The sequence below is a fragment of the Rhinolophus hipposideros genome, assembly GCF_964194185.1.
Source record: "Rhinolophus hipposideros genome assembly, chromosome: 21".
Classification (NCBI taxonomy): domain Eukaryota; kingdom Metazoa; phylum Chordata; class Mammalia; order Chiroptera; family Rhinolophidae; genus Rhinolophus; species Rhinolophus hipposideros.
The window spans coordinates 15,242,676-15,267,258 of record NC_138067.1 but is presented as its reverse complement, the minus strand read 5'-3'; the positions used below and the strand labels follow the sequence as shown (position 1 = coordinate 15,267,258).

At 40.5% G+C, this 24,583-nt stretch overlaps 1 protein-coding gene across 1 annotated transcript in view; it reads left to right on the top strand.

The window, feature by feature from the left end:
- Window positions 1–24,583, top strand: part of CDH11 (cadherin 11) — a 151,861-nt gene that overhangs the window by 110,397 nt on the left and 16,881 nt on the right. Inside the window, exons 6-11 of the mRNA XM_081031922.1 lie at window positions 402–569; window positions 3,971–4,158; window positions 14,474–14,727; window positions 19,793–19,929; window positions 20,786–20,919; window positions 21,142–21,259. Of these exons, the coding sequence (XP_080888048.1) occupies window positions 402–569; window positions 3,971–4,158; window positions 14,474–14,727; window positions 19,793–19,929; window positions 20,786–20,919; window positions 21,142–21,259 (999 nt within the window). The remainder of the gene's footprint in view (window positions 1–401; window positions 570–3,970; window positions 4,159–14,473; window positions 14,728–19,792; window positions 19,930–20,785; window positions 20,920–21,141; window positions 21,260–24,583) is intronic.

Here is a 24,583-nt window from a genome sequence, read left to right as displayed (position 1 = left end):
AGAATTGCATTCAGGGAGATACTTTCAAAAGATTCTGCCGGCCGTCCAAAAGCATGGGTTTAACTATGGATACCCGTGCTGTGGGCCCTCCAATATTTCAGTCTTTAAGATATTTAAGTGTTTTACCGGAGAATAATGAGGTTTTTACTAGCATTTACAATGCAATACGTACAACACATCCAATTTTAACACTACATTAACCACTACGCCCATTTGCTGGAACATACATCTATACGACGTTTCAGGTATGGCCACCTTGGGTTCTAACCACCCTATTGAAGGGACTCTCCTGCGAGGGCTGGTGCTGTGTTATTCATCTCTGCATCCCCCGTGCCTGGCACGCTTTCTGTTGTAACATTGTGACAAATGAATATCTGTGATGTTTCTGCTCCCTTGTGCAGGGATCATCAGGACAGCCCTTCCCAACATGGACAGGGAAGCCAAGGAGCAGTACCACGTCGTGATCCAAGCCAAGGACATGGGTGGCCACATGGGTGGGCTCTCAGGGACAACCAAAGTGACGATCACACTGACTGATGTCAACGACAACCCACCAAAGTTTCCGCAGAGTAAGTAGGTGGGCTTCGCTTTCACTTGTCAATGATGCCACAGCCAGCTGTCTTCTCTGACTCATTCCTGCTTACTCAACTTGGAAGAAATTGTCTAGAAAAATGGAGGTTCTTCAGAGCATTCTTGCAAAAGACAAAAACAAGACAACCACAACCACAACTAGAAAACTTAAATACAGTAGAGGTAGTGGGAGAAACAGGAGACGTAAAAAGTTCCATGGTCTGAGAAACAAAAAAATCTATTTTGCTAGTGGGGTATTTTATTAGATGCTAGTGATATGATTTAGTAATGAATCTTTCTCTGGCTGAGTGTTTTCATTTCTAACCTGAGTACAACCATACATTATCTATTGCTATGTAATAGACTATCAAAACCTTTGTGGTTTAAAACAATACTAATAGTTTATTTTTGTCATGAATCTGCAATTTGGGCCAAACTTGGAAGAGACAGCTTGTCATTGTTCCCATAGCATCAACTGGGGACCGTTTGGCTGGGGCTGGAGGATGCACTTGCATGATGGCTCCCATGGCCCATGAGCTGGTATTGGCTATTGGTTCCTCTCCATGGTGGCCTCTCCATAGTAGAGTGCCTTGGACAAGTTCTGAAAGCAAGACCTCCAAAGACACCAAGCAGAAACTCTATTGCCTATTCTGATTTAGCTTTGGAAATCCCGTAGCATCATTTCCACTGTTGTCTTAAGACTGCCCAAATATAAGTGGAGTTCTTGTAGACCCCACCTTTCAATGGAAGGACTGGCAAAGACAGGTTAAAGCACCAGCCTGTGGGATGAGAGATATTGTTTTGGTCTTTTAGGGAAAGTATTATGTTCCACAGGACCTGATTCATAGGATGTTAGAACTAAATGAGCTAGTCTAAAATCCCAGTGATACCTGGCATACGTTGTCAACAAATGTTAGCCATTATTATTATCTTGGGGGGGGTTATGGTCCATTTACAAAATCTATAAAATTGCTGAGCGAAATAAGAGAAAATGATTTTGAAAGGTTGCTATTAATAATCACAACTACAGTAACTACTGTTGTTTAATGAACAGTCACTACTATTGCACGTCTCTGCAAGAGCCTACGTTTTACAGATACAGGTGCCACAAAAGGTGCAGTAAGTTACCCGAAGAATGTGGCAAAGCCAGAATTTGGACAAGAATGTGTTTCTATACGTGTAGGTACAGACAAAGGTACAGCATCATCACGATGCTGGTGCCCCTTGTACCTGGGGAGCTGGTGGAAGTGTCTTTTTCATGACATGAGAAGAGTAGCTGGTAGAGCTTGTGAGTTTATTGCCAGAGAAATGGCAGTTTGTGCAAATGAAGGGACAAGGAAGGCACCCAAGTATGTGTCCAGGAAGGCCACCCAAAGGACTCCAAAGACAGCTATCTACGGAGGGAGACATTGAGACGGGATGACAAGGTGACGACCATTTCTCCTGGGGTCACAGAAGACATGAAGAAAGTCTGCTTTGCCTGCTCAGGCACAAGGTTCAGCATCCCCAGTAAGCTTAAGGCTCACAGAGTGCTCTAAAAGCTGCACGCTCCATTATCCACACTATAAAATTGTCTGGAGTGCAACAAGGAGAAGGCTGAGCAGGCTTATGAGCAGGCCGCCATCAGTGTCGTTGCCCTCGTACAATCATATAGTAAAGTGACATCTCTACTCTGCAGATACCAGTTTATAGCCATGAACTCAAGTGAGATTTGGAGAAAATCAACTCATAGCAGGCTTTTCCAGACCTTCCCGCAAACTGGTAATTATCTACAGAGACTCCCACTTCCCGCTTCTCCTTTAATATGGAGGGCATGGTGTGATTCTGCGGCATACGGGTCCAAGCTGCAAGTATTCAAAGCCAAGCAATATGCATAAATATAGAGTGCTGGAACTGATAAAACCTATGTCAGGGGAAACTAAATCTTAAAGGGGTGAAGTGACTTGACCAAAACCCCTCGGCTTGGGAGTGATAGAGGCAAGCTTTCTAAACCTCGCTGTTTTACATTGTTTCATACAGAATATTTTTAAAATGTGGAAATGCCAGTAAATTATCTCATGTCTTATTTCCCTACTGAACACCTTCCAGTGGCTTCCCGTCAAGTGTAAACAAAACTTGCAGGACGTCTCATCCATGCCCTTTCTAACACGGAGGGGCCCCAACCTATCTATGTACCCTTATTTCTTAACAGAAGGCTGCAGTCATTTGTCTTCTTGTTATTCTGTATGTATTCAGTATGTTCCCACCTCAAGGTCTTTGTCATTTGCTGTTCCCTTTGTGTGTAATTTTTATCCCCAGATAGTCACATGATTTGTCTTTCTCAGTCCTCGCGAGGGAGTTCAGATGTCTTCTTCTGATGGATGTCTTCTCTGCTTACCCTATTCAACATCACTCTCTCTCTGCCACTTCCCCTTCTCACCCACACATACTTAACAGAAACTTACACAGTCATACACACTCACACTTATACACACACACTGACATACGTCTTACACATACACACATTCACACTGAGGCACATACTCATACCATACAACACACACAGACACACACTCACACATACACCATCACACTCACACACAAGCATATACTAAACACTCACTGTCTCATTACCCGCTGTCTCTTACCCTACTTTGTTTTTCGTCTTCCTAGCCAGGACATCAGAGTGTGTATACATTTGTTTTTTCTCTTTAGTGTGCCTCAATAAGGCAGGAATCTTGACAGTTTCTTTTACTACTGAATCTCCAGGGGTTAGGACAGTGCCTGGCACATATTAGGTTCCTGATAAATATTAAGGAAATACATAGGGAATGGTTGCAGTATGGGAAACGTTTCCAGATAAGGTAGTGTTTGCTAGAATGGTGAAAGAGGTAAAGTAAGAGGAGAGTCACATATAGAGTTAGAAGTATCATGACCTTGAAAGATAAAATTTGCACTTGTTTTTAAAATTTTATATGGAGCTGTGGAAGGCTTTTAAACAGAAAAGGGTGTTTTTCTGGGAATCCGGCAGGGCCAGATGTGAGCTTTAGAATTAACTAATGGACCATGCTGCAGAGGTGACAAGTCTTGGCTATTTGAATGTATGAAGATTACATGGCCCTCCATCATTTCCTAATGGGAGATGTAACTGAGCATTGTTTTCCTTCCTTACATGGGGCAGGTGACCCCACCGTGTCACCTTGGACCCAGATATTGTTTCATCTTTCTTTGTAGAACACATTTCTTTGACAGAGCAGGCCATGTGGGATCTTCCTCCCGTCCATTCACTTCTTTCATGTTTTCAATCAATAGAAAGTTCAATTTCAAGCCCTTTGAGAAATTTATTGGGACTCAATGAAATCTAAAGTCTTACAGCTGACAAATAAAAGGGAAAATAAAAATAGATGTCTTCTTCTTCTAGGCGTATACCAGATGTCTGTGTCAGAAGCAGCTGTCCCCGGGGAGGAAGTGGGAAGAGTGAAAGCTAAAGACCCAGATATTGGAGAAAATGGCTTAGTCACATACAATATTGTTGATGGAGACGGTATGGAATTGTTTGAAATCACAACGGATTATGAAACACAAGAGGGCGTGGTGAAGCTGAAAAAGGTAAGCACCCATGGAGTTCCCCCTTTACCTCTGCCAAGCTGAGTCTGTTAATATAAGCAGCTCAGAACATATTCTGTCTCAAATATCCAAGTTCCACTAAATTGCTGGACCCTCTGTGAAACTGGAACCGATCCTCTGCTTGATTTTCTCTCAAAATAGAACCTGAGAAATAACAATAATGGGCTTTTCTCCATAGTCAGTTAAATTGTCACCAAACAATGTGTCCTTGGGATTAATTCACTACACAGAGGGGATGATTATTCTTTTCTTGCTTTGTTTTTAACGTCTAACATTTTCTCAATACTAAATATTGGCCAGACAAAGCTGGAGCTTCCTCCAAACATTCTCTCATTTCCTTTTTACCACACTCTTAAAAAGTAGATAGTGTTATCCCAGTGGGCCGCGAGACCTCAATTTAATTCTGAGGAGACGGGGGCTCAGACAGATTAAACAATTTGACCCTGTCATAGTCACACAACTGGCAATTCTCAGACACAGAATTCATACCTAGAGTATTCTGGAACAACTTTCCTCTCAAGACATTTTGGAAACAGCTGGGCCAGAAAGGGTTTATAAAGGAGAGCTAGGTAAGACTCACTTACGTAAGTGAAGAAAGTTACAGTGTATCCTAAAGTGGTTTTCCCCTTGGATTTACCACTTGAGAAATCAACACCTCTCCATCATCAAAGTGTATGAAGAATTAAATGTGAATTGGATGATGGGATTACCTTGGTTTTAATCAAGCATTCATTTTCAAGTTGGTTTTATAGCATGAATATTAAGCTCTTTGGTGTGATGGAAAAGATTGGACTGTAACACTGCTAAAAAAAAAAAAAAAAAAGAAATAAGTTAAAGAATCAATAAAGAGGCCAGTAGCTGAAGAGAAGACAAGGGTAAGGTGGAGGGAATCTTTCAGTATGGGGAGGAAGGAGAGATGATTTTTCTAGGAAGCTGATTTTTCACAACATTTGAAAGCATTGTTGGGTTTGGGAGAAATAGGATGGGACGCAGAACGGAGAGAGGATAAGGGTGACTGTCATAAAAGAATATGGAAGTTGAGGTGAACTTTGGATATGGGGAAAGTCAACATTAGTGGCAATGAATGGTGTAACCGCAGAAGCCTAATCATCAGCCAGGGGCTGGGTAACCACCCCCTCTGGTTTCTCCTCTGGAGAAGTGCTGTGTGAATTACCTGGAGCATAGAGCTGCCAATGTGGCTCGTTAATTAATATGACTATGTCTCTTGCTTGACACTGACGTACGAGCATTGACACCAGCGATTTCTGCCTCCCATCCTTCGCTGTTCAAGTAATTGGGTAGTTGGTTATGCTACGGTTGTCACCTGTTTTCCATGTATTCAGGGCATAAACACACACTGTGTCTCTAAAGTCCCGAAACATTTAAATCACCCCGTGGAACTCACACATCACAAATGAGCTCTGTGCAGATGATTAATTTGCACATTTTCCCCCAATTCAGTATGTTTATTCCAAGCAAGAGGATAATCGTCTATAAAGCACTGATGTTTAGGTTTAAAGCAGAGTATGATGTTATTTCATTTGCTTAAACTTCTAGCACAAAGTTCCAAATATCTACGGGTGGAGGGGGGGAGAGGGAGCAGTGGGAGAGGGAAAGGTGAATTTAATAGAGTAAAATGATGGATCCTTCTGGAAGTCATTATGTATGATTTAATGGTATAAAAGGATGTGGAGAGATAATGGAAATATTTTTGTCTTTTAAAAATATTCTGTAGTATCGTTTTTTCACTCATTTCTTAATCCGTTAACTCATTTTTTTTTTCTAAGAGTTAGTGAGCTGTTATTATTTGTCAGGCAGGCCTTCGATGAGAAGCTGGCCATCTAATGTTGAAGACACAGAGTTGTGGACATAGGGAGACTGCAATTTAACAAGATAGTAAAATTAAAAGCCAATTAAAATAGGGCTGCTTTTCTCAGCCTGGGCACTAAGGACATTTCAGGACAAATAATTCTTTTTTGTAGGAGGTTCTTCTGTGCATTGTAGGATGTTTAGCAGTATCCCTGGCCTCTCCTCACTAGATGTCAGTAAGCACACACCCTACGCCACCCTACCGATCATGATAATAAAAAACTCTAGACGTTGTCTAATAACCCTGAGGTGAGTTAGAGCAACATCATTCCCCAGTTGAGAACCAAATGTAATAAAGTGTGATAAGGTCTATGAATATGGGTCAGCAATGACTTCTAACAGGGCAGTTCTTGAGCTGAGTCTCAATAGACGAGTAGGACTTTACCAGATAGATAAGGAGAGGAAGGGCAGAAAAAAGAGCTCATGTATTGATGGAAAGGACACGTTTAAGAAACTTGAATAAGTTCAGTCTTGAGGGTTTTGAGATGGATAACGCAGGGCCCGTTGAAAAACTATTGCTAGAATTCCAGGGAGAAATTACAAAAGAACTGAAGAAGGCAGAAATGGTGAAGGTGAAGAATTCAAGGGATATTTAGGAGGTAGAGGCATTCATTTATTGAAGAGCTTAGGAAGCAATAAATATTTCTAGAGTACTGACTCTGTGTCAGACTCAGTAAGTGTCAGGGGTATAATGGTGCAAAAGATAGAGAGAGCTGCCCTCAGGATATTCTGTCTGTGTGGTTAGCTGAAAAAAGAACCAGTACCAAGTAAAAATGAAACTTATCCATGGCTTGGTCGATTTGGAGAGGAAAATTCAATTTGTTCACTGCAACACCCATTACCAACTGGGACTTCCCTTTATTACAAAGATATCCTGGTAATTTCTGACTTATTTACTTTCAACCAAATAAACTTCTTGTAAAACAGTGTGAGGGCAGCATTAGAAAACCTTTTAAATATTCCCAATTTTTATAAAGCCATTTTTATGTCTAATTATTTCTTCAGTTCTTTGCCCACGTGTATACTGATGTGGATATATAACATTTTAAACGGTTGCAATCATAGGGTGATCTGATTTGTTAACTTAATGTCATATCATAAACATTTTACATGCTGTTCTATAATATACATAATCATTTTTAATGACTACATAACGTCCCACCCTATTGATGGATCATTATTTCCTTAATAAAGTCTCACAGTTGGAGCTGGTGTTTTGTGTGTACATTTCCCCCAATTAGATATAGCCCTCCACTATATCTAACAGATATCATGCATTTTTGAATATTGTTTGTTTCAGTATTCTCTTGAATTCATCCCTTAGGGAGAATTTGCAGAGGTGGGATTAGTAAACTTGGGGGTATTAAGATTTTTATGGCTTATGTAGTGTGTTGTCTCCTTTAGCTTTATTTCAACTACTCATAACATGGATATAAATGTTCACATGAGAAACTACCTTAAATCTTTTCCAGAAGGAGGCAGGAAATAGGTTGTAGGTAAGTGTTTAAATGCTATTCATCCATCAGCCCTGTGCTTCATTAGTCACAATGATTGGTGTGTGTGAGCGTCTGTGCACTAGGGAGGCAAAGATCAGCAGAAATCAAGAAAACTCAGTAGAGTCCTTTGGGATACTCCCCACCTTACCAGGGTGGGAGAGGAGGGGTTGCAGATGGGCCGTTGCTGGACCACACTCATTATCCGGGGAAGTTTGAAGAAGACAATACAAGGCAGTGAGGCTTGGGCTGACCAGCAGTAAAAGAAAACTTTGTACAATCTCACCAAACTAAGAAAGGGCATTCCAGACAAGTGTTTACAAAGATGTGGCAAGTTTTGCTTGGGATCTGAAAAAGTATTGGCCAGACTTGAGCATGAGTGTACCAGCCTGAACATCAACAGGACCAATCATTGGCAGCACGGCTGTCTGGGCATATGCCTAAACCAAGTGCCAAAGGTTTTGCCCTGGGAATAGCCCGACTACCTGAAATCAGAAATTTATTCTCATCAGGTCTCAGAACTACCGTATTCCAGTGTTTTTATGCTAATTTTGTCTAATGATTATAGAGATTTTAGAGAATCTTCAAGATTCTCATAAGTTTCACTTATAAATATCATTCTCTTTTGCTGTGCACTAACCCAGTGAAGGATAAAGGAGATGCTGAGTTCCATAATGGTGGAGCAACTGGGGGCCCATTTTGCTTCAGGGATGGGGAGTGTTCCCTGACTCTGGGGGATAGAGAGGGGGGGAGATGATGGAGAAAGTGTCAAGTTGAATGTGTTTAACCTTCCTGAAACTGGACTCATCCTTCATTTGGAGTTTTGTAGCACTAGGTCAGGACTAAATGCTAGGATTGTATGCCCATTGAAAATCAGTGTTTGCCAGGCAGATGGCAATAGCATGGCAAGTGGCAGGTGGATATCTGCCTCAAAAGACCCAAGTCTTTCCAAACATTTGGTAGTTTGGCATCATCCATAATGCTAATTGTGAAGTTCTGTTTCCTGGGCGTGAGGACACGTTTCTCTTCCATAATTTTACTTTTTACCCTTTGCACGTTGATTCGCTATACCTCCTGTCATCCAGAATAAGGGGGTGTTTGCCATCAATTTCCCAGTAACTGCAGCCATTCAAGTGCGACTTCCCAATTTTTTTCATATCTGTGTAAAATCTATATTGTTTATAATTGTTTTTCTTTAAATTCTTATGTCAAGGAAGCATTATTGTCATTGTCCTATCACGTGCCATAAATAAAAGGTATCTTAAAAATGAACACTATCAAAACAGGATAACATCATTATGATCTAGCTAGAGAATTATATCATAGTCTCTCAAGAATAACGTTATAAAGAATAGCATATATGTCAAAAATCAGCACTATACTGAGATGGTCTTCATGTGTTCAGAAATGGAAGAATTGGAAAAGCAATAACTGTCAATAAGTAAGTTAATGTAATTCAACAAACCTACCCACCAAAATTACCCATAAACTACCTTAAGTCATCTTCTGGGCCACTGCTAGTAAGGGTCCCAGATGCTGGGAAATGCTACATGGTCAGAAACTTAAAAAATTTACTCCCTGTTACTCCCTGGAACTTTGCCCCAACCAGTGCCTTGCTCTGGGCACTCTCAGCTCCTAGGCAGCTGGCCCTGCTCCACAAGCTACAGAAGCCTTTTGCAGCAGCAGAAGGCCCGCAGTGGTTTGGGGAACTTTTGGTGGTGGACAGTCAGCCACTCTTGAGTGGCAGTCTGGGATCTGCAGGCTCAATGCTAGTGGTGGCTGGCCTTGAAAGGCATTCTGTGAAGTGGTTATAGGCCAGGCACTGGCACAAGACATGAATCTGCATTAACTTTGCAAAAACCACCAGACATGAACCTTGTGACTCCCTGGGATCCTACCCCCCACCACCTTGCGCTACTAGTGCTGCATGGCTAAGGACACTCTGAACACCAGGTCAACCAGACCAGCCTGTGCACCTAAGGAGGCTCTGTCAATGGCTGAACCTTAAAGGCAGCAAAATGCCTAGGGGGACTGTGGGCCTTTTGTTAAGCTGCCCCAAGCCCAATACTGTGGCAGCCAGCCTCAGAGTACAGTGAGACCACCCCCAGGAGGCCATACCTCCAAGTCCTGCGCAGGCAGCAACTGATGACATATATTTGCATAGCTCCTATGGGGCAGCCCCAGGCTGGTCACAGATAAGGCTGAAATTGGCCTGCATGGGAGCCTCTCCCAAGAGAAACCAGAAACAATACACCCAGAGAGGCTGGCTTCAGAACACACCAGAGCACTACCCGATTAGCCTCACAAGTGGCACACGCAAAGGGGGGTCTCAACAGGCACAAGAGCCCATGGGGATACATCTCTCACTAAGGGGGCAGCTACCACACAGCAGCTCATACATAGGACATAGCCAATCCTCACAGCCACTCAGCTTGGGAGTCAGTCCCACCTACTGACATGCCAAAAGCAATCAAGGCTCAACTACAACAGAATACACCAACACACAGAGGGGACACTCCTGGAACACATGCACAGGTGATCAAGGAGGCTGCACCACTGGACCACATAGGACGCATACTACATAAGGCCACCTGGCAAAGACTGAGAGACATAGGACATCTACCTAATGCATAGAAGTAAACACAGAGAGGCTATAATCTTCCAAGGCTGAATCAAGAAGAAACAGGAAAATCTGAACAGGCAACTTAATACTAACAAAATCAAATCAGTAATCAAAAAACTTCCAACAAACAAAAGTCCTGGGCCAGATGGCTTCACAGATGAATTTTACCAAATATTCAAAAAAGAATTAACATCTATTCTTCTCAAACTATTCCAAAAAATTCAAGAGAATAAAGACATTACAAAAAAAGGAAACTATAGACCAATACCCCTAATTAACATAGATGCAAAAATCCTCAAGAAACTATTAGCAAACCAAATTCAGCAATACATTAAAAAGATCATACTCCAAATGGACAGAGGACCTGAAGAGACATTTCTCCAAAGAGGATATACAAATGGCAAATAGACATATGAAAAAATGCTCAACATCGCTAATCATCAGAGAAATGCAAATGAAAACCACAATGAGATATCACCTCACCCCAGTCAGAATGGCTTTCATCAACAAAACAAATAGTAACAAGTGTTGGAGAGGCTGTGGAGAAAAAGGAACTCTCATACACTGTTGGTGGGAATGCAGACTGGTGCAGCCACTATGGAAGGCAGTGTGGAGGTTCCTCAAGAAATTACGAATAGAATTACCATATGACCCAGCAATCGCTCTCCTGGGTATCTACCCCAAAAATATAAAAGCATTTCTCTATAGAGACACGTGTACGCCAATGTTCATTGCAGCTTTGTTTACGGTGGCCAAGACATGGAAACAACCAAAATGTCCTTCGATAGATGAATGGATAAAGAAGTTGTGGTACATATACACAATGGAATACTATTAGGCGTTAAGGAAAGATGATATAGGAGCATTTGTGACAACATGGATGGATCTCGAGAGAATAATGCTAAGTGAAATAAGTCAGACAGAAAAAGCAGAGAACCCTATGATTTCACTGATATGTGGTATATAAATCAAAAAGAACAAGACAAACAAATGAGAAACAAAAACTCATAGACACAGACAATAATTTAGTGGTTACCAGAGGGTAAGGGGGTGGGGGGAGGGTGATGAGGGTAAGGGGGATCAAATATATGGTGATGGAAGGAGAACTGACTCTGGGTGGTGAACACACAATGGGATTTATAGACGATGTAATACAGAATTGTACACCTGAAATCTATGTAAATTTACTAACAATTGTCACCCCAATAAAATTAATTAAAAAAAAAAAAAAGATCATACTCCATGATCAGTGGCATTCATTCCTGGTATGCAAGGTTGGTTCAATATCTGTAAATCAATTAACGTGATAGACCATATAAACAAAATGAAAAATAAAAATCATATGGTCATATTAACATTTGCAGAAAAAGCATTTGACACAATTCAGCATCCATTTAGGATAAAAACTCTTAGCAAAGTGGGAATAGAGGGAACATATGTCAACATAATAAAGGCATCTATGACAAACCCACAGCTAATATCATACTGAATGGGGAAAAGCTAAAAGCATTTGTAAGTTTGGGAATAAGCCAAGGATTTTTACTTTTACCACTTTTATTCAACATAGTACTGGAAGTCCCAGCCAGAGCAATCAGACAAGAAAAAGACATAAAGGGCATCCAAATTGGAAAGGAAGAAGTAAAACTGTCATTTGCAGATGACATAATACTATATAGAGAGAAACCCAAAGATTCCACCAAAAATGCTATAACTGATAAATGAATTCAGTAAAGTGGCAGGATACAAAATTAATATTCAGAAATTGGTTGCATTTTTATACACCTAAAGTGAACTATCAGAAAGAAAAATAAAGTGCATCAGAATAAAACACCTAGAAATAAATTTAACCAAGGAACTAAAAGACCTGCTCTCAGAAAATTACAAGACATTGAAGAGAGAAATTAAAGAAGATATAATTTAATGGAAACATATACCATGCTCATAGATAGGAAGAATTAATACAGTTAAAATGTCCGTACTCCCCAAAGCAATATGTAGATTCAATACAATCCCTATTAAAATACCAATGGCATTTTTTCACATAACTAGAACAAATAATCCTAGAATTTATATGGAACCAGAAGAGACCCCAAATAGCCATGGCAATCCCGAGAAAGAAGAATAACACTGGATGTATCAAGCTACCTGATATCATATTATATTACAAGGCCATAGTAATCAAAACAGCATGGTATTGGTATAAAAACAGACACACAGATCAATGGAACAGAACAGAGAGCCCAGAAATAAACCCATACCTATGTGGTCATTTAATGTATGACAAAGGAAGCAAGAATATACATCGGGATAAAGACTACCCATAAATGGCTATCTGGGAAATAGATAAAGTCTATTCCATAAATGGCTCTGGGAAAACTGGACAGATACATGCAAAAAAAAATGAAACTGGATGGACCACCTTCTTACATAATACACAAGAACAAACTCAAAATGGATTAACAACTTAAATGTGAGACTCAAAACCATAAAACTCCCAGAAGAAGATGTAGGAAATAAACTCTCAGACATAACCTTTAGTAATATTTTTACTGATATATCCCCATGGGCAAGGGAAACAAAAGAGAAAAAAATGGGACTACATCAAACTAAAACATTTTTGCACAGCAAAACCATCAACAAAATGAAAAGGTATTTGCCAATGGTAGATCTGATAAGGGATTAATATCCAAAATTAAAAACAAAAAAAATCTCATACAACTCAACACCAAAAAAGCAAACATTCCGATTAAAAAAATGAACAGGGAACTTGAATAGACATTTCTCCAAAGAGCATGTACAGATGACCAATAAACATATGAAAAATGCTCAATATCATTAATCATCAGAGAAATACAAATAAAAGCCACAATGAGATATCACCCCACACCTGTCAGAATGGCTATCATCAATAAATCAACACACAACAAGTGCTGGTGAGGATGTGGAGAAAAGGGAATCCTCAGGCACTGTTGGTGGGATTGCAAATTGGTGCAGCCACTACGGAAAACAGTATGGAGGTTCCTCAAAACATTAAAAATAGAACTGCTGGGTATTTATCCAAAGAAATCAAAAACACCAAATAGAAAATAATCTGTGCGCCCCTATGTTTATTGCAGTGCTATTCACAATATCCAAGATATAGAAGCAACCAAAATGCCCATCGATAGACAGCTGGATAAAGAAGAGGTGGTACATTTATACAATGGAATATTACTCAGCCATAAGAACAAAATCTTAGAATCTCTGACAACATGGATAGACCTAGAGGGTATTATGCTAAGTGAAATAAGTCATATAGAGAAAGACAAATACCATATGATCTCACTTATACATGGAATCTAAAGAACAGAATAAATGAACAAACAACACAGAAACAGACTTGTAGATACAGAGAACTGATGGTTGTCAGATGGGAGGGAGGGTGGGGGGATAAGTGAGAAAGGTGAAGGGATTAAGAAGTACAAATTGGTAGTTACAAAATAGTCATGGGATATGAAACGGTATGGGAAATACAGTCAATAATGTAAAAACTAGTAGTGTAAAAACTATAGTGTTAGATGGGTATTAGACTTATCAGGGGCATCACTTCATAAATTATAGAAACACATAACGACTCTGCGGTATATCTGGAACTAATATAAAATAATACTGAATGTCAATTATAATCTAAAAAACAGAGTCACAGGATATAAAGTACAGCATAGGGAATATAGTCAATGGTCCTGTAACAGCTATGTACGATGTCAGATGGGGTAGTAGACTTTTTGGGGTTATCACTTTGTGAGACGTGTAAATGTCTAATCACTATGTTGTTTTGTTCACCTGAAACTAACAATTAAAAAAAAAATTGGCTGTCACTATCATTAAGCCAGACGTGTATATGTGTGGAGGAGAGCAGTCGACTGTCTTGCTCTCTGGCTGAAATTCAGTAGGTATTTTTATTACCAAGATTCTTAGTCCTTTACAAAATAGTCTATAACATTTATTTTTGTAGTGCTTTAATTCCTTCTCATCCTTAGATGATTTTTAGGGACTGATTTGGGCAGCCTTAGCGTTGTTATATAGAACGAGGTTCATTCTAGGTCATGTGATCCATCTGTGTCTTTGCTCCTAGAATTACCCTGTAATTCCAGGTTTCAGCAATTGATTTGTCTGATTTTCTAACCAAATGGCTCAGGTAATTGGATATTGAATAAACACTGATTTTCTCTCTTTGAGTCACCACACACTCTGCCCTGTAAAACAGTCAGGTCTTTCTCTTTCATTATTCTTTCAAGGAACTGGTTGTCAATCTTCTCTCCTTTCTTGTCAGCCCGTAGATTTTGAAACCAAAAGAGCATATAGCTTGAAGGTGGAGGCAGCCAACGTACACATAGACCCGAAGTTCATCAGTAATGGGCCTTTCAAGGACACTGTGACGATCAAGATCGCAGTAGAAGATGCTGATGAGCCCCCCATGTTTTTGGCCCCAAGTTACATTCACGAAGTCCAAGAAAATGCAGCTGCTGGCACTGTGGTTGGGCGAGTACATGCCAAAGACCCAGACGCTGCCAACAGCCCAATAAGGTACAGATTTATTTTACAAGCCTGGATGGGGAAATTTTAGAGGCGAGAGGGTTTACGAAAACCCTGCAGGAACCACATCCTTCTGTTTCAAAAGGGTCCCAGATAATTGGGTTCGATGCAATGTAAACCAGATTAAGATTTAGAAGACATGTTTCTCCTTCACCTCTGCTACTCCCCTTTTTGGATAAGCTCGTTTAAGCCACATCATTTCTCTCTGGAGCAGATGCAACTCTTGGCTGGGCCTGTCTGCCTCAGGAAACTGTAGTGAAGTGTGAAAAGTAATTGTGAAATAATTATAGTAACGGTCACTTATTGAACACCTTCCTATGCTCCAGTTACTTTATCGGGTGTGTTAGACACCTGATCTAATTTATCCCCTCGGCTGTATTTTATAGGAATTATTATCTTTAAGTGGAGAGGGAATTGGGGCTCTGCAGGGCAAAGTGACTTGACGTAGAACGTCATCGCCAGTGAGCGAGAGGCTAGGAAAGCAAGATCGGTCATCTGACTGTTCTGAGCACTTGGGAGAGGTAACAAAGTGCCAAGCAAATGCTCTTGTTATTGTGAATGTATTTTTGGGGACTTAGACAAGTAAGCTAGAAAAGGGACTCAGGACCCTGCTTCCCACCTCCATGACCTGAGTTAATGAGCGATGAAGCTGATGCGGAACATGAGAGGGTGATGAAAAAGAGGCCTGCATCACAGATTCCAGGCATTTATAGGACAGAAACTCATAGGTGCCTGAAACCCGCCCTGGACTGGATTCTAGCAGATGTTGCCCTTTCCGTGGCCATTCCCCAACTCCTTCTGCCAGGGTCCCTTCCCTTGCCTCCTCATCGTTCCTGGGCCACCAGTCTGTCTTCCATGTCTCCATCCTCAGTTCTGTCACCAGAGTGATTGCTTTAAAACGCACATGTAAACATCACATCACACTCAGTTAAACCACAAACAATGATCACATTGTTCCCCACTGCCCTCCCCTCCAAATAATCTCAGCTCTTATGTGGCCTGAGGCTTTTCTTCGAGCCCTTCTACCCCAGCTCCTCATGTGTCCTGCTGATCTCTCAGCTTTCCATCTTACTCTCCCTTCGGAACAGACTTTCAGCTGCAGTGAGACTGGGCCACTTCCTGTTCTCTGAAGCAGAACTTGCTGTCTCCTACCTCTGGACCTTTCCACGTTCTTCCTCCACATTGGAGCTCTCCCCTCTTCCGTTCTAGCTTGCTTACATGGCACTCATTTCTTCACCTCCACTTAGAGGTCATCTCCTCTAGGAATTCTCCCAGGGTCCCCTGCTGATGAATCAGGTGTGCCTGCCACCTCACAGCATTCACCACGGCAGATCAGTGACACCTTAGGTTGTGTGTTGTCCTCATCACACTTAAAAAGGGCCAGGATGTTTCTGTCTAGTTCAGGGGTTGGTAAGGTACAACCCTCAGAACAATTTCCGCTGCCACCTGCATTTTGAGGAATCTCTGTACCGTTTTCTATAATGAGTATATCATGAAGAGATAGCTGCACCCCCATGTCCATTGCAGCATTATTCACAATAGCCAAGACATGGCAACAACCCAAGTGTCCATCGGTGGATGAATGGATAAGTAAAATGTGGTAAATATGCACACACAATGGGATATTATTAAGCCTTCAAAAAGGAAATCCTGCCATTTCTGATAATGTGGATGAGTCTAGAAAAAGTTATGTTAAGTGAAATAAGCCAGACACAGAAAGACAAATGTAGTATGATATCACTTATATGTGGAATCTAAAAAAGATTAAATATTGAAATGGAATAGAACAGTGGTGGCCAGAGGGTAAGGAAAATGGGGAGATACTGGTCGTAGGGTATAACTTTCAGTTGTAAGATAAGTTCTAGAGATCTAACATACAGCATGGTAATTATAATGAATAATAATGTATTTTATATTTGAAATTTGCTAAAAGAGTAAATCTTAAGCATTCTTACCACACACACACATACACACAATAACTATGTGATAGACACATTAATTATCTTGATCATGGTAATCATTACAGAAAGTATATTTATATCAAAACACTGCTTTACACATTAAATATATACAATTATTTATTTGTCAATCATACTTTAGTAAGGCTGGAGAAAAAAATGTAAGCAGACCTGAGTATGAAAATAAATTGCCATGGACAATGGAATTTTTCCATTTACACTAAAGAAAATGGTGACAGAGAAGAAGGAACACATTTGTGTTCACTGTTGCCTTCCTGAAGTACCCTCTCCTCTTAGCTTCCTTGGCAGTAATCTCTTCATGTCTCAGACAGCACCGCTCCTGGTGTCTTTACTAGTCACTGGTCCCGGTCCAGGCACTGGGGGCCCCTGAGACTCTACCTTTTGACTCTGGCCTTTGTCTCTCTCTGTCCTCTCACCTATGGAGTTCTCCCCGCGTGCCATGACTGAATAAGTCAGTCTTCCAGATTCTTAGACTGATCTTCTCCCTGATTCTAATTCTGTACTTGTTCTGTGTGCCATGCACGTTCACTCACTTGCTTTTTCCTTCACCGGCTCACTCTTTCATTCAAAACATATTTTAAAACTGTGGCATACTTGAAGACTGACTCTGCCTGTGAGTCTGAAACCTATGGTGGAGTTGAACCTTTGCAGTCTTAGCACTGCAGCAAACCCCCAGTTGAATTTCAACCTCTTCTTCCTGCCAAGTTGACTTAGCTTTGTGTCTCCTAGTGTCTCTCTGTCTCTTTCTCTCTGACACTTAGGCTAGAAACTCGAGGACTCTCCCAGCCGCCCACAGGTGTCCAAATATCAAAATGAGTCCTCTCAGTTCTCTCTTCACCACATCAGCTTCGATTCCCTCTGTCATGCCTACATTTAACTCCCTTATCACCACATTCATTCAATACTACCGTGTTTCCTTGAAAATAAGACATAGCCAGACAATCAGCTCTAATGTGTCTTTTGGAGCAAAAATTAATACAAGACCCGGTACTATATTATATTATATTATTATATTATATAAGACCCGGTCTTATATTAGAGTAAAATAAGACCGGGTCTCATATTAATATTTGTTCCAAAAGATGCATTAGAACTGACTGTCAGCTGGGTCTTATTTTCAGGTCTTACTCACATCAAATCCTTACGTTTCCCCTGCCCCTTCTTCTACTCTTCCTTGCTGAGACTATCTTGCCCATCCAGGCTTATTCCTGTCTCTGATAATCTATTCATTTGTTTCTCTAATCAAAATCCTTCCATGACTTTTACTGGCTACAGGACAAAGGCGACACTCTGTAGATTGACATTTGAGAGCTCCCGTAGTCTGTCCACCATGTGTAACAGCAGCAGTGACAACAAAAATAAGAGCAGCTATTATTTGCTGTACTACTGAACCTGTGTGAGGCACTACGTTATGTATCTTAAACATCTATATGGCATGTAATTCTCACAAACAACCTGAAAGTTATGTACTATGAATAATCCAGTTTAAGAGAGAAATAAGCCTGAGATTCATAGACCTTAAGTGGCTTTTTCAGTATCACTCAGCTTACATGTAGTGGAGCATGAACTTACACCTCGGACTTGACAAAACCGAAATCCATGCTGTTCACTTCTATAAACTGATGCTTTGAATCATTAATTAAATTTCTTCCAGGAGTTTGTCTTGTCACGTCAATTAAGTAGTGAACTTCCTGGTGGCAGAGCAAAACGACTTCCAGATTTTTGCCTGCTTTTCATATGGGACTCTATGCTGAGGGTTCAGTTACTGAGCCTCTACTGACATTTATGACGGGTGTGATGGTTTTTTGCTCAGTGTCCTCACTGGGAGAGGGAGGTATGAGATCAGATGATATCACAGAGGAGCTCTTATTCTGCATACTGTGAAGTGCTGTTTGATGTACACGGTTCTGCTTTCCCAGAAAGAACAGGGTCTGGAATTGGGAGATCCAGGTTCTAATAGTGGCTCCCCCAGAAACTATTTAATAGATCATTTGCAAACATCATCCTTGGTAAATTGAAGATATTAAACCCTGCAACATCCAAGGTCTTTGCTACCACGAATGTTCTTTGGTTTTATGACCCTCAATGAATGCCTTCAGGCATATGTATTCTGCAAACTTTAGGAAAACACAGCTAAGCCATCTAAAAGCAGGAAACCACCCAATTATGAAGCCCAGCATGCTACCCAAGTTAACATAACCATGTTTGCTGTTCTCTATTCTGGAGTCAGTATAGTGCAGTGAAAAGGAAAGGAGCTGCGGAGTCCAATACTTACAACTCTGCGTACCCTGGGCAAGTTACTTCACCTGAATAAAGGCCATTCCTCTTGCCCCGTCTCCCACGTTACCTTGCCATAAATACCCTCCTGTAATATTTTGAAAGTTATTTTGCCTTTTGTTTGAAAAAGCAAATTTTGTAGTGGACATAAGTAGCTGCAACCTTTTAGCTACACTTTCAGGCACAGCCTGGGGTCATCAAAATGTGGAAAGAATGCTCTACAAGTGAATGGCCAAGCCCACTTGCATATTTCACCCTGGAATTCTGAACCAACCTACCTGCGAACCACTCCAACTAAATAAATAAATTCACTCAAAATATAGTTAGCATTTATATTTAAATAAGGAAAAAACTGATTTTTTAGAACCATAAGTGATCCTAGATGATAAATTTAGACAAACTTGAAACTAATATTTCATATGCAAAGGGTTGATGCATTTATGTCTTTCTGAGTAGTTTGGGGGCGAGGCAAACCTACTTCCCAAATGCAGTTTCATAAATATTCAGATGGTGGGTGATGGTAGTAAGTATGGAGAAAGATATAACACGTTATTATGCTTCCCAATCAAATATGCTAACCAACTCTTTCATTTATTTTACTGAATAAAGAATTCCAACGTGGCACAAGGATCTCTATGAAAGATTCATGTACAAAGTTTGAAAAGTAAATTTGACTAAAAGGAATACCTAGCTCAAGCAGCTCACTGAGAAAGTTGCTTTACATATAGCATGGAGAAAATACTCAAATATTAAGCCTCTTGGAATATCTCCTCTAATTGCCTCATTTGCATTCTGCTTAGGTATTCAATTGATCGTCATACTGACCTCGACAGATTTTTCACTATTAATCCAGAGGATGGTTTTATTAAAACTACAAAACCTTTGGATAGAGAGGAAACCACATGGCTCAACATATCCGTTTTTGCAGCAGAAATCCGTAAGTATTCTCCTAAGGGTTTTGATTCTACTTTACCAAGTATTATTCCTTCAGACTCTATATATTCTGGAAAGTGACAGACAGCTGAGATAGAATAAATTTTTCAGTGTTAAATGTATTTTTCAATCTTTAAAATTTATTTTTGGTCATCTTATCTAGGAAGACATATAAGTAAATGCATAGAGATATTTTTATTGTCTCTGGCAGAACTGGGAACAGACTTGGCAAGCTTGAAACTCATATCTATCACTGGAGGATTCCCCACTTTATTCTGTCACTCAGTTTTGTTTAAACCCAGCGCAGTAGAATCCTTACAACCGAGATTTGTGGGTTCTTGTTTACCTGTAGACCAGTGGTTCCCAAACTTGATCATGCTTTGGAATATCCTGGGAGGCTTGTTATAACAAAGATTTCTGGATCCCGCCTCAGAGCCTCTAATTCAATAGGTCTGGGGTGTGGCCTGAGCCTTTTCACCGCCAACAAGTTCCCAGATGAAAACCATCTGCTGCTACTATGGGGACCCTAATTTGAGAACCACTACTATGGACTACACTGTTAGGGGTGGGGGATCAGGGTGGTAGGCTCCATTATAAGAATTTAGACTATAACCTCAGCATCAGAGTCAGCAGAAAGGGAAAAGTGGTTTAATTCTTACTGGTCTAATACTGGAATTCATTCCAGAGCATCCCTCTCACACTGGACCTAGCATGCTTCAGGTTTTAGATGGCTTTTATGCCAACAATGCCTTTCCCTCCACTACCCAAATGAGTGACAGGAGCTTACTCTTTCCCAGGAGTAACCTTGGATCAATGTGGATTCCTCCTTGGCACTGACTGTCTGAATTCTCTCCTTCCAGACAATCGGCATCAGGAAGCCAAAGTACCAGTGGCCATTAGGGTCCTTGATGTCAATGATAATGCTCCCAGGTTTGCCGCCCCCTATGAAGGCTTCATCTGTGAGAGCGATCAGACCAAGCCACTCTCCAATCAGGTAATGATGCTGTCCCCTCCCCTGGCTACGAGCAAGATGTTTGGTTTGGAGAGCATCACCTGGAGATACCTCCCACTGCCCAAGAAAACTTCAGAGCCCCAGTTTAGCTCTGGAACTATGTTCTCTAATTAAAACCAGGCTTCTTGGCCAGCCAGGGAATTTTTAAATAAATGATATGCCAATGTCAGCTTGATTTATTTATGGGCCACCTTTCTCTTTCAGCCAATTGTTACAATTAGTGCAGATGACAAGGATGACACAGCCAATGGACCAAGATTTATCTTCAGTCTACCCCCTGAAATCATTCACAATCCAAATTTCACAGTCAGAGACAACAGAGGTTCGTACCAAGGTTCCTATGCATTCCGAGAAGTAGAAATGGAAAATAAATGGCATTTATATTATAGAGCACGAGTATTTTCCCTAATCTCAGTAATGCCTTTATGTTAAAGAGCAAATAAGAAATACTAATGCCATCTTTAGTTTGAGACATGGGCTCATTTGGCGCATATGAATAAGTGAGTCTAATTTTATTTTACTTTTTCTGTTGTTGTCTTTGATATTCATGAAGCAGTGGGGAAACTAAGTGGGGAAGCTTACAGGGTCAGTATGCAAACGGCTTCATTTATCTTTTTTTAAAGAGGTGGGTGAACCCTTGGGGGGAAGCGTGGCTTTATGAATATTGATTTCAAGTAAAGCATTAAGAGATTAGTTCAACTTTGTGAGGCAATGGAATCTTTCAGCTGGCCTTCTCTTCCAAGCACAGTTTTAATGCGATGTGGTTTGGTGCAGAGCGGGATACCTGAAGGTGGTTGCGGAATGACTGCTTGAGAGGCATGAACAAAGCATAGTCAGGCCACTGTAGACATGGCAGCCTACAATGCTTTCTGCTTCCCATTTTGTCAGTCAAGGAGGTTTTAGACTTGCACATTTTTCAAAGGAATTGTTTCTGTTGTATAAACCCAAACTGATGCAGTCAGTTGACAACGTGGGTTGCAGAGCCAGGATCAAAACATAAGTTTCTTGACTCCTGACCAGACTATTTTAGTCTACACCTGTTCCTATAAACCTGTGACAATGTAGGTCTGCACAAACAGACGACTAATGCCATCTGGTGACATAGGAATAAAAGGTGGTTCTCCTAAGTACATATGTTTTCATTAGTCGTATGCTATAGGTTAATGGCTTTCTCAGTGACTGAGATCAGGCTTATAGGATCTTAAGTTAACCTAATAAGTAGTATATTACTTTCCCTATCATTATCATTATTGTCAATATCATGAGTGCCAGTACTGTGTTCCAAACACCACGCCAACATCCTTCCCATACTCTCGCCATTTGATTCTCACGGTATACCAGAGGTAAGGGTTAGTATTATCACTCCTATTTTGAAGATGAGGAAAATGAGGCACAGAACCTTTCAAGTAACTTGTTCAAAGTCAATTGCCCACATAGTAGTTAGATCTAGATTTTAAACCCAGGGACTCAGAGACTAGAGGTCACAGCCTTAGCCCCTGTACCCTACTGGGTTGACTATTAAAGCAGAGGGGTGTTCCCCATGCCACTTGGATTTGGAAGGATACCACCTGACCTACTTTACTGTTATTTCTTGCACTGATTTGAGCATTTACTTATGGCCCTTACAAATCACACACATATCACATGAGACTTTGGGGTAAAATATTCTGCAGTGCACAGGCTCTTGAAAGCCTGGGGGGTGAAGGAAATTATAGGGAGACACACGTGTTTTAAAGGAATCCTACAAAACTGCCTTTGATTCGCTTTATAGATGATTCCATCACTTTGAAATAGCAACATTACTTAGAGCTCTTGCATTTCACATTTAATCTAGGGCTTTTCTTGTAGTTGTTGGCTGTGGTTCACGTGCACGTGTGAACCCCTCACACCCCTTGAAGAGATAAAAGCATGGTGCTAGATGAGTAGTTCTCAGCCAGAAGCACATGGACCTCAGCAATACGCGTACATAAGGGAGGAATTCCTTTTCGTAAAGGTAGATTTCTCCAAAGCAGGGAGATACTGGCATGTAGCGGTCAATAGTTAATGTTTACCAAGCTGAATTGAATGAAGTGACATAAGCAATGTTTTCAAAATGCTTTGTATTTATGTGTGCATCTTTATTTGAGTTCGTGAGAATCCCTGTCTCCCTCTTGGAATTTTCTTAATTCCCAAATTATTTTCTGATCGCACCCTGGGTTGACAAATTGTTACATTGTGTCAGCCTAGGCGTATGTCAGTGTTGTGATGAAGAAAACACTTATAACAACAAAATTTCAGCATGCATTTCATTTTACCCATAGTGAGATGACCTACTGGGTTGTCCAGGAAACTCTGGTGTTCTCATATGCCTGTTACCACCTCTTTTATTATCTGTTTTCTCACATATTTGTGGTCAACCTTTTATCCTGGGTGTTCATCTAATCCCCCATTTACATATGAGACCTAACTGCTGGATGGATGTATCCCCAGCACCCCCAATTTATTGCTAGACATCTCCTGAAAGAGCAGGCATTTCCAGGCTTTCCTCACCGTGCCAACTTCACCTCCATCACTTTCCTTGTCATCTTTCTTTTTATGTGTGCAATAGTATTTAGTTGCTGTTAACCCTCTGACAACATTATACCAAGACATACTGTTCTCTAGGGAGTTGTAAGTATGTCACATTGTCACAGTACTTCGAGGATGCCATCTATATTTTCAAGGAGATTTTATTACTGTAGACGAGCCGAACTACTACACAATCTGTGTCCTCTGCCTTTTCCTATAAGAGACTATATTGGAGCTACCACTTTTGCAGGAAATTGCTGCTTTTAAAGAAAAATGACTTTATTAACTATGGCAAACAGTTAATGAAAACTCCCATGTTTAGAGCTATTACAAAACCTTAGAGCAAATACAGTCCTATAATTATCATTTAATAGAGTTTCTTTCTACTAGCTCCTAAAAGTAATTACATATTGAAGTAATGCAAAAGGAGTAATCACATTCCACATCCTATTAATAGCCTACTGAGTTACCAAATTTCCCGGCTGAGACTGTTTTCCATAGAAAACATGAGATAATGGTTTATAGCATGCTGAGTAAAAGCATCAGGTTTCTTTCTCCTTGAGTGTTTACTTTCATTATGCCATGTAAATAATCAGGATTGCATTTGCCTAAACTTGGCATAAGCACTCGGCATCTTTAGAAATATAAGAGAGGAAGCCATCTTAATACACACAAGCCTTTTAGCTTATCTTATCTCACTCCATTCTACAACCCAAGCTTCAAAGACGATTCTGCAGGCAGCAGGAAAGCAGGACACTGAATGACTCTTCAACATTTCAGTCCATCTTGGGCTATTAATATCGAGAAGAGTGCTGTTTGGGCAGATGAAGAGCTGATCTGCCCAGGTTTTGAGATGCATTCACTTTGAAAATATCAGACTTTTGGAAGGCATCTCTCAAAACACAGGAAACATGTACTGGATAGGAAAAGAGCTGAAAAAAAGAAGTGCTGAGAATACTTGTAGCCCGTCTCATTTATCTAGCTCTTCATTAATTAATAAAAGCTTCTCATGGTCATTGTTTCACTAATTCATCAAACAGCCCCATGAGGTAGACAGGTTGAATATTTTTATCCTCATTTTCTAGAGAAGGAAGGAATA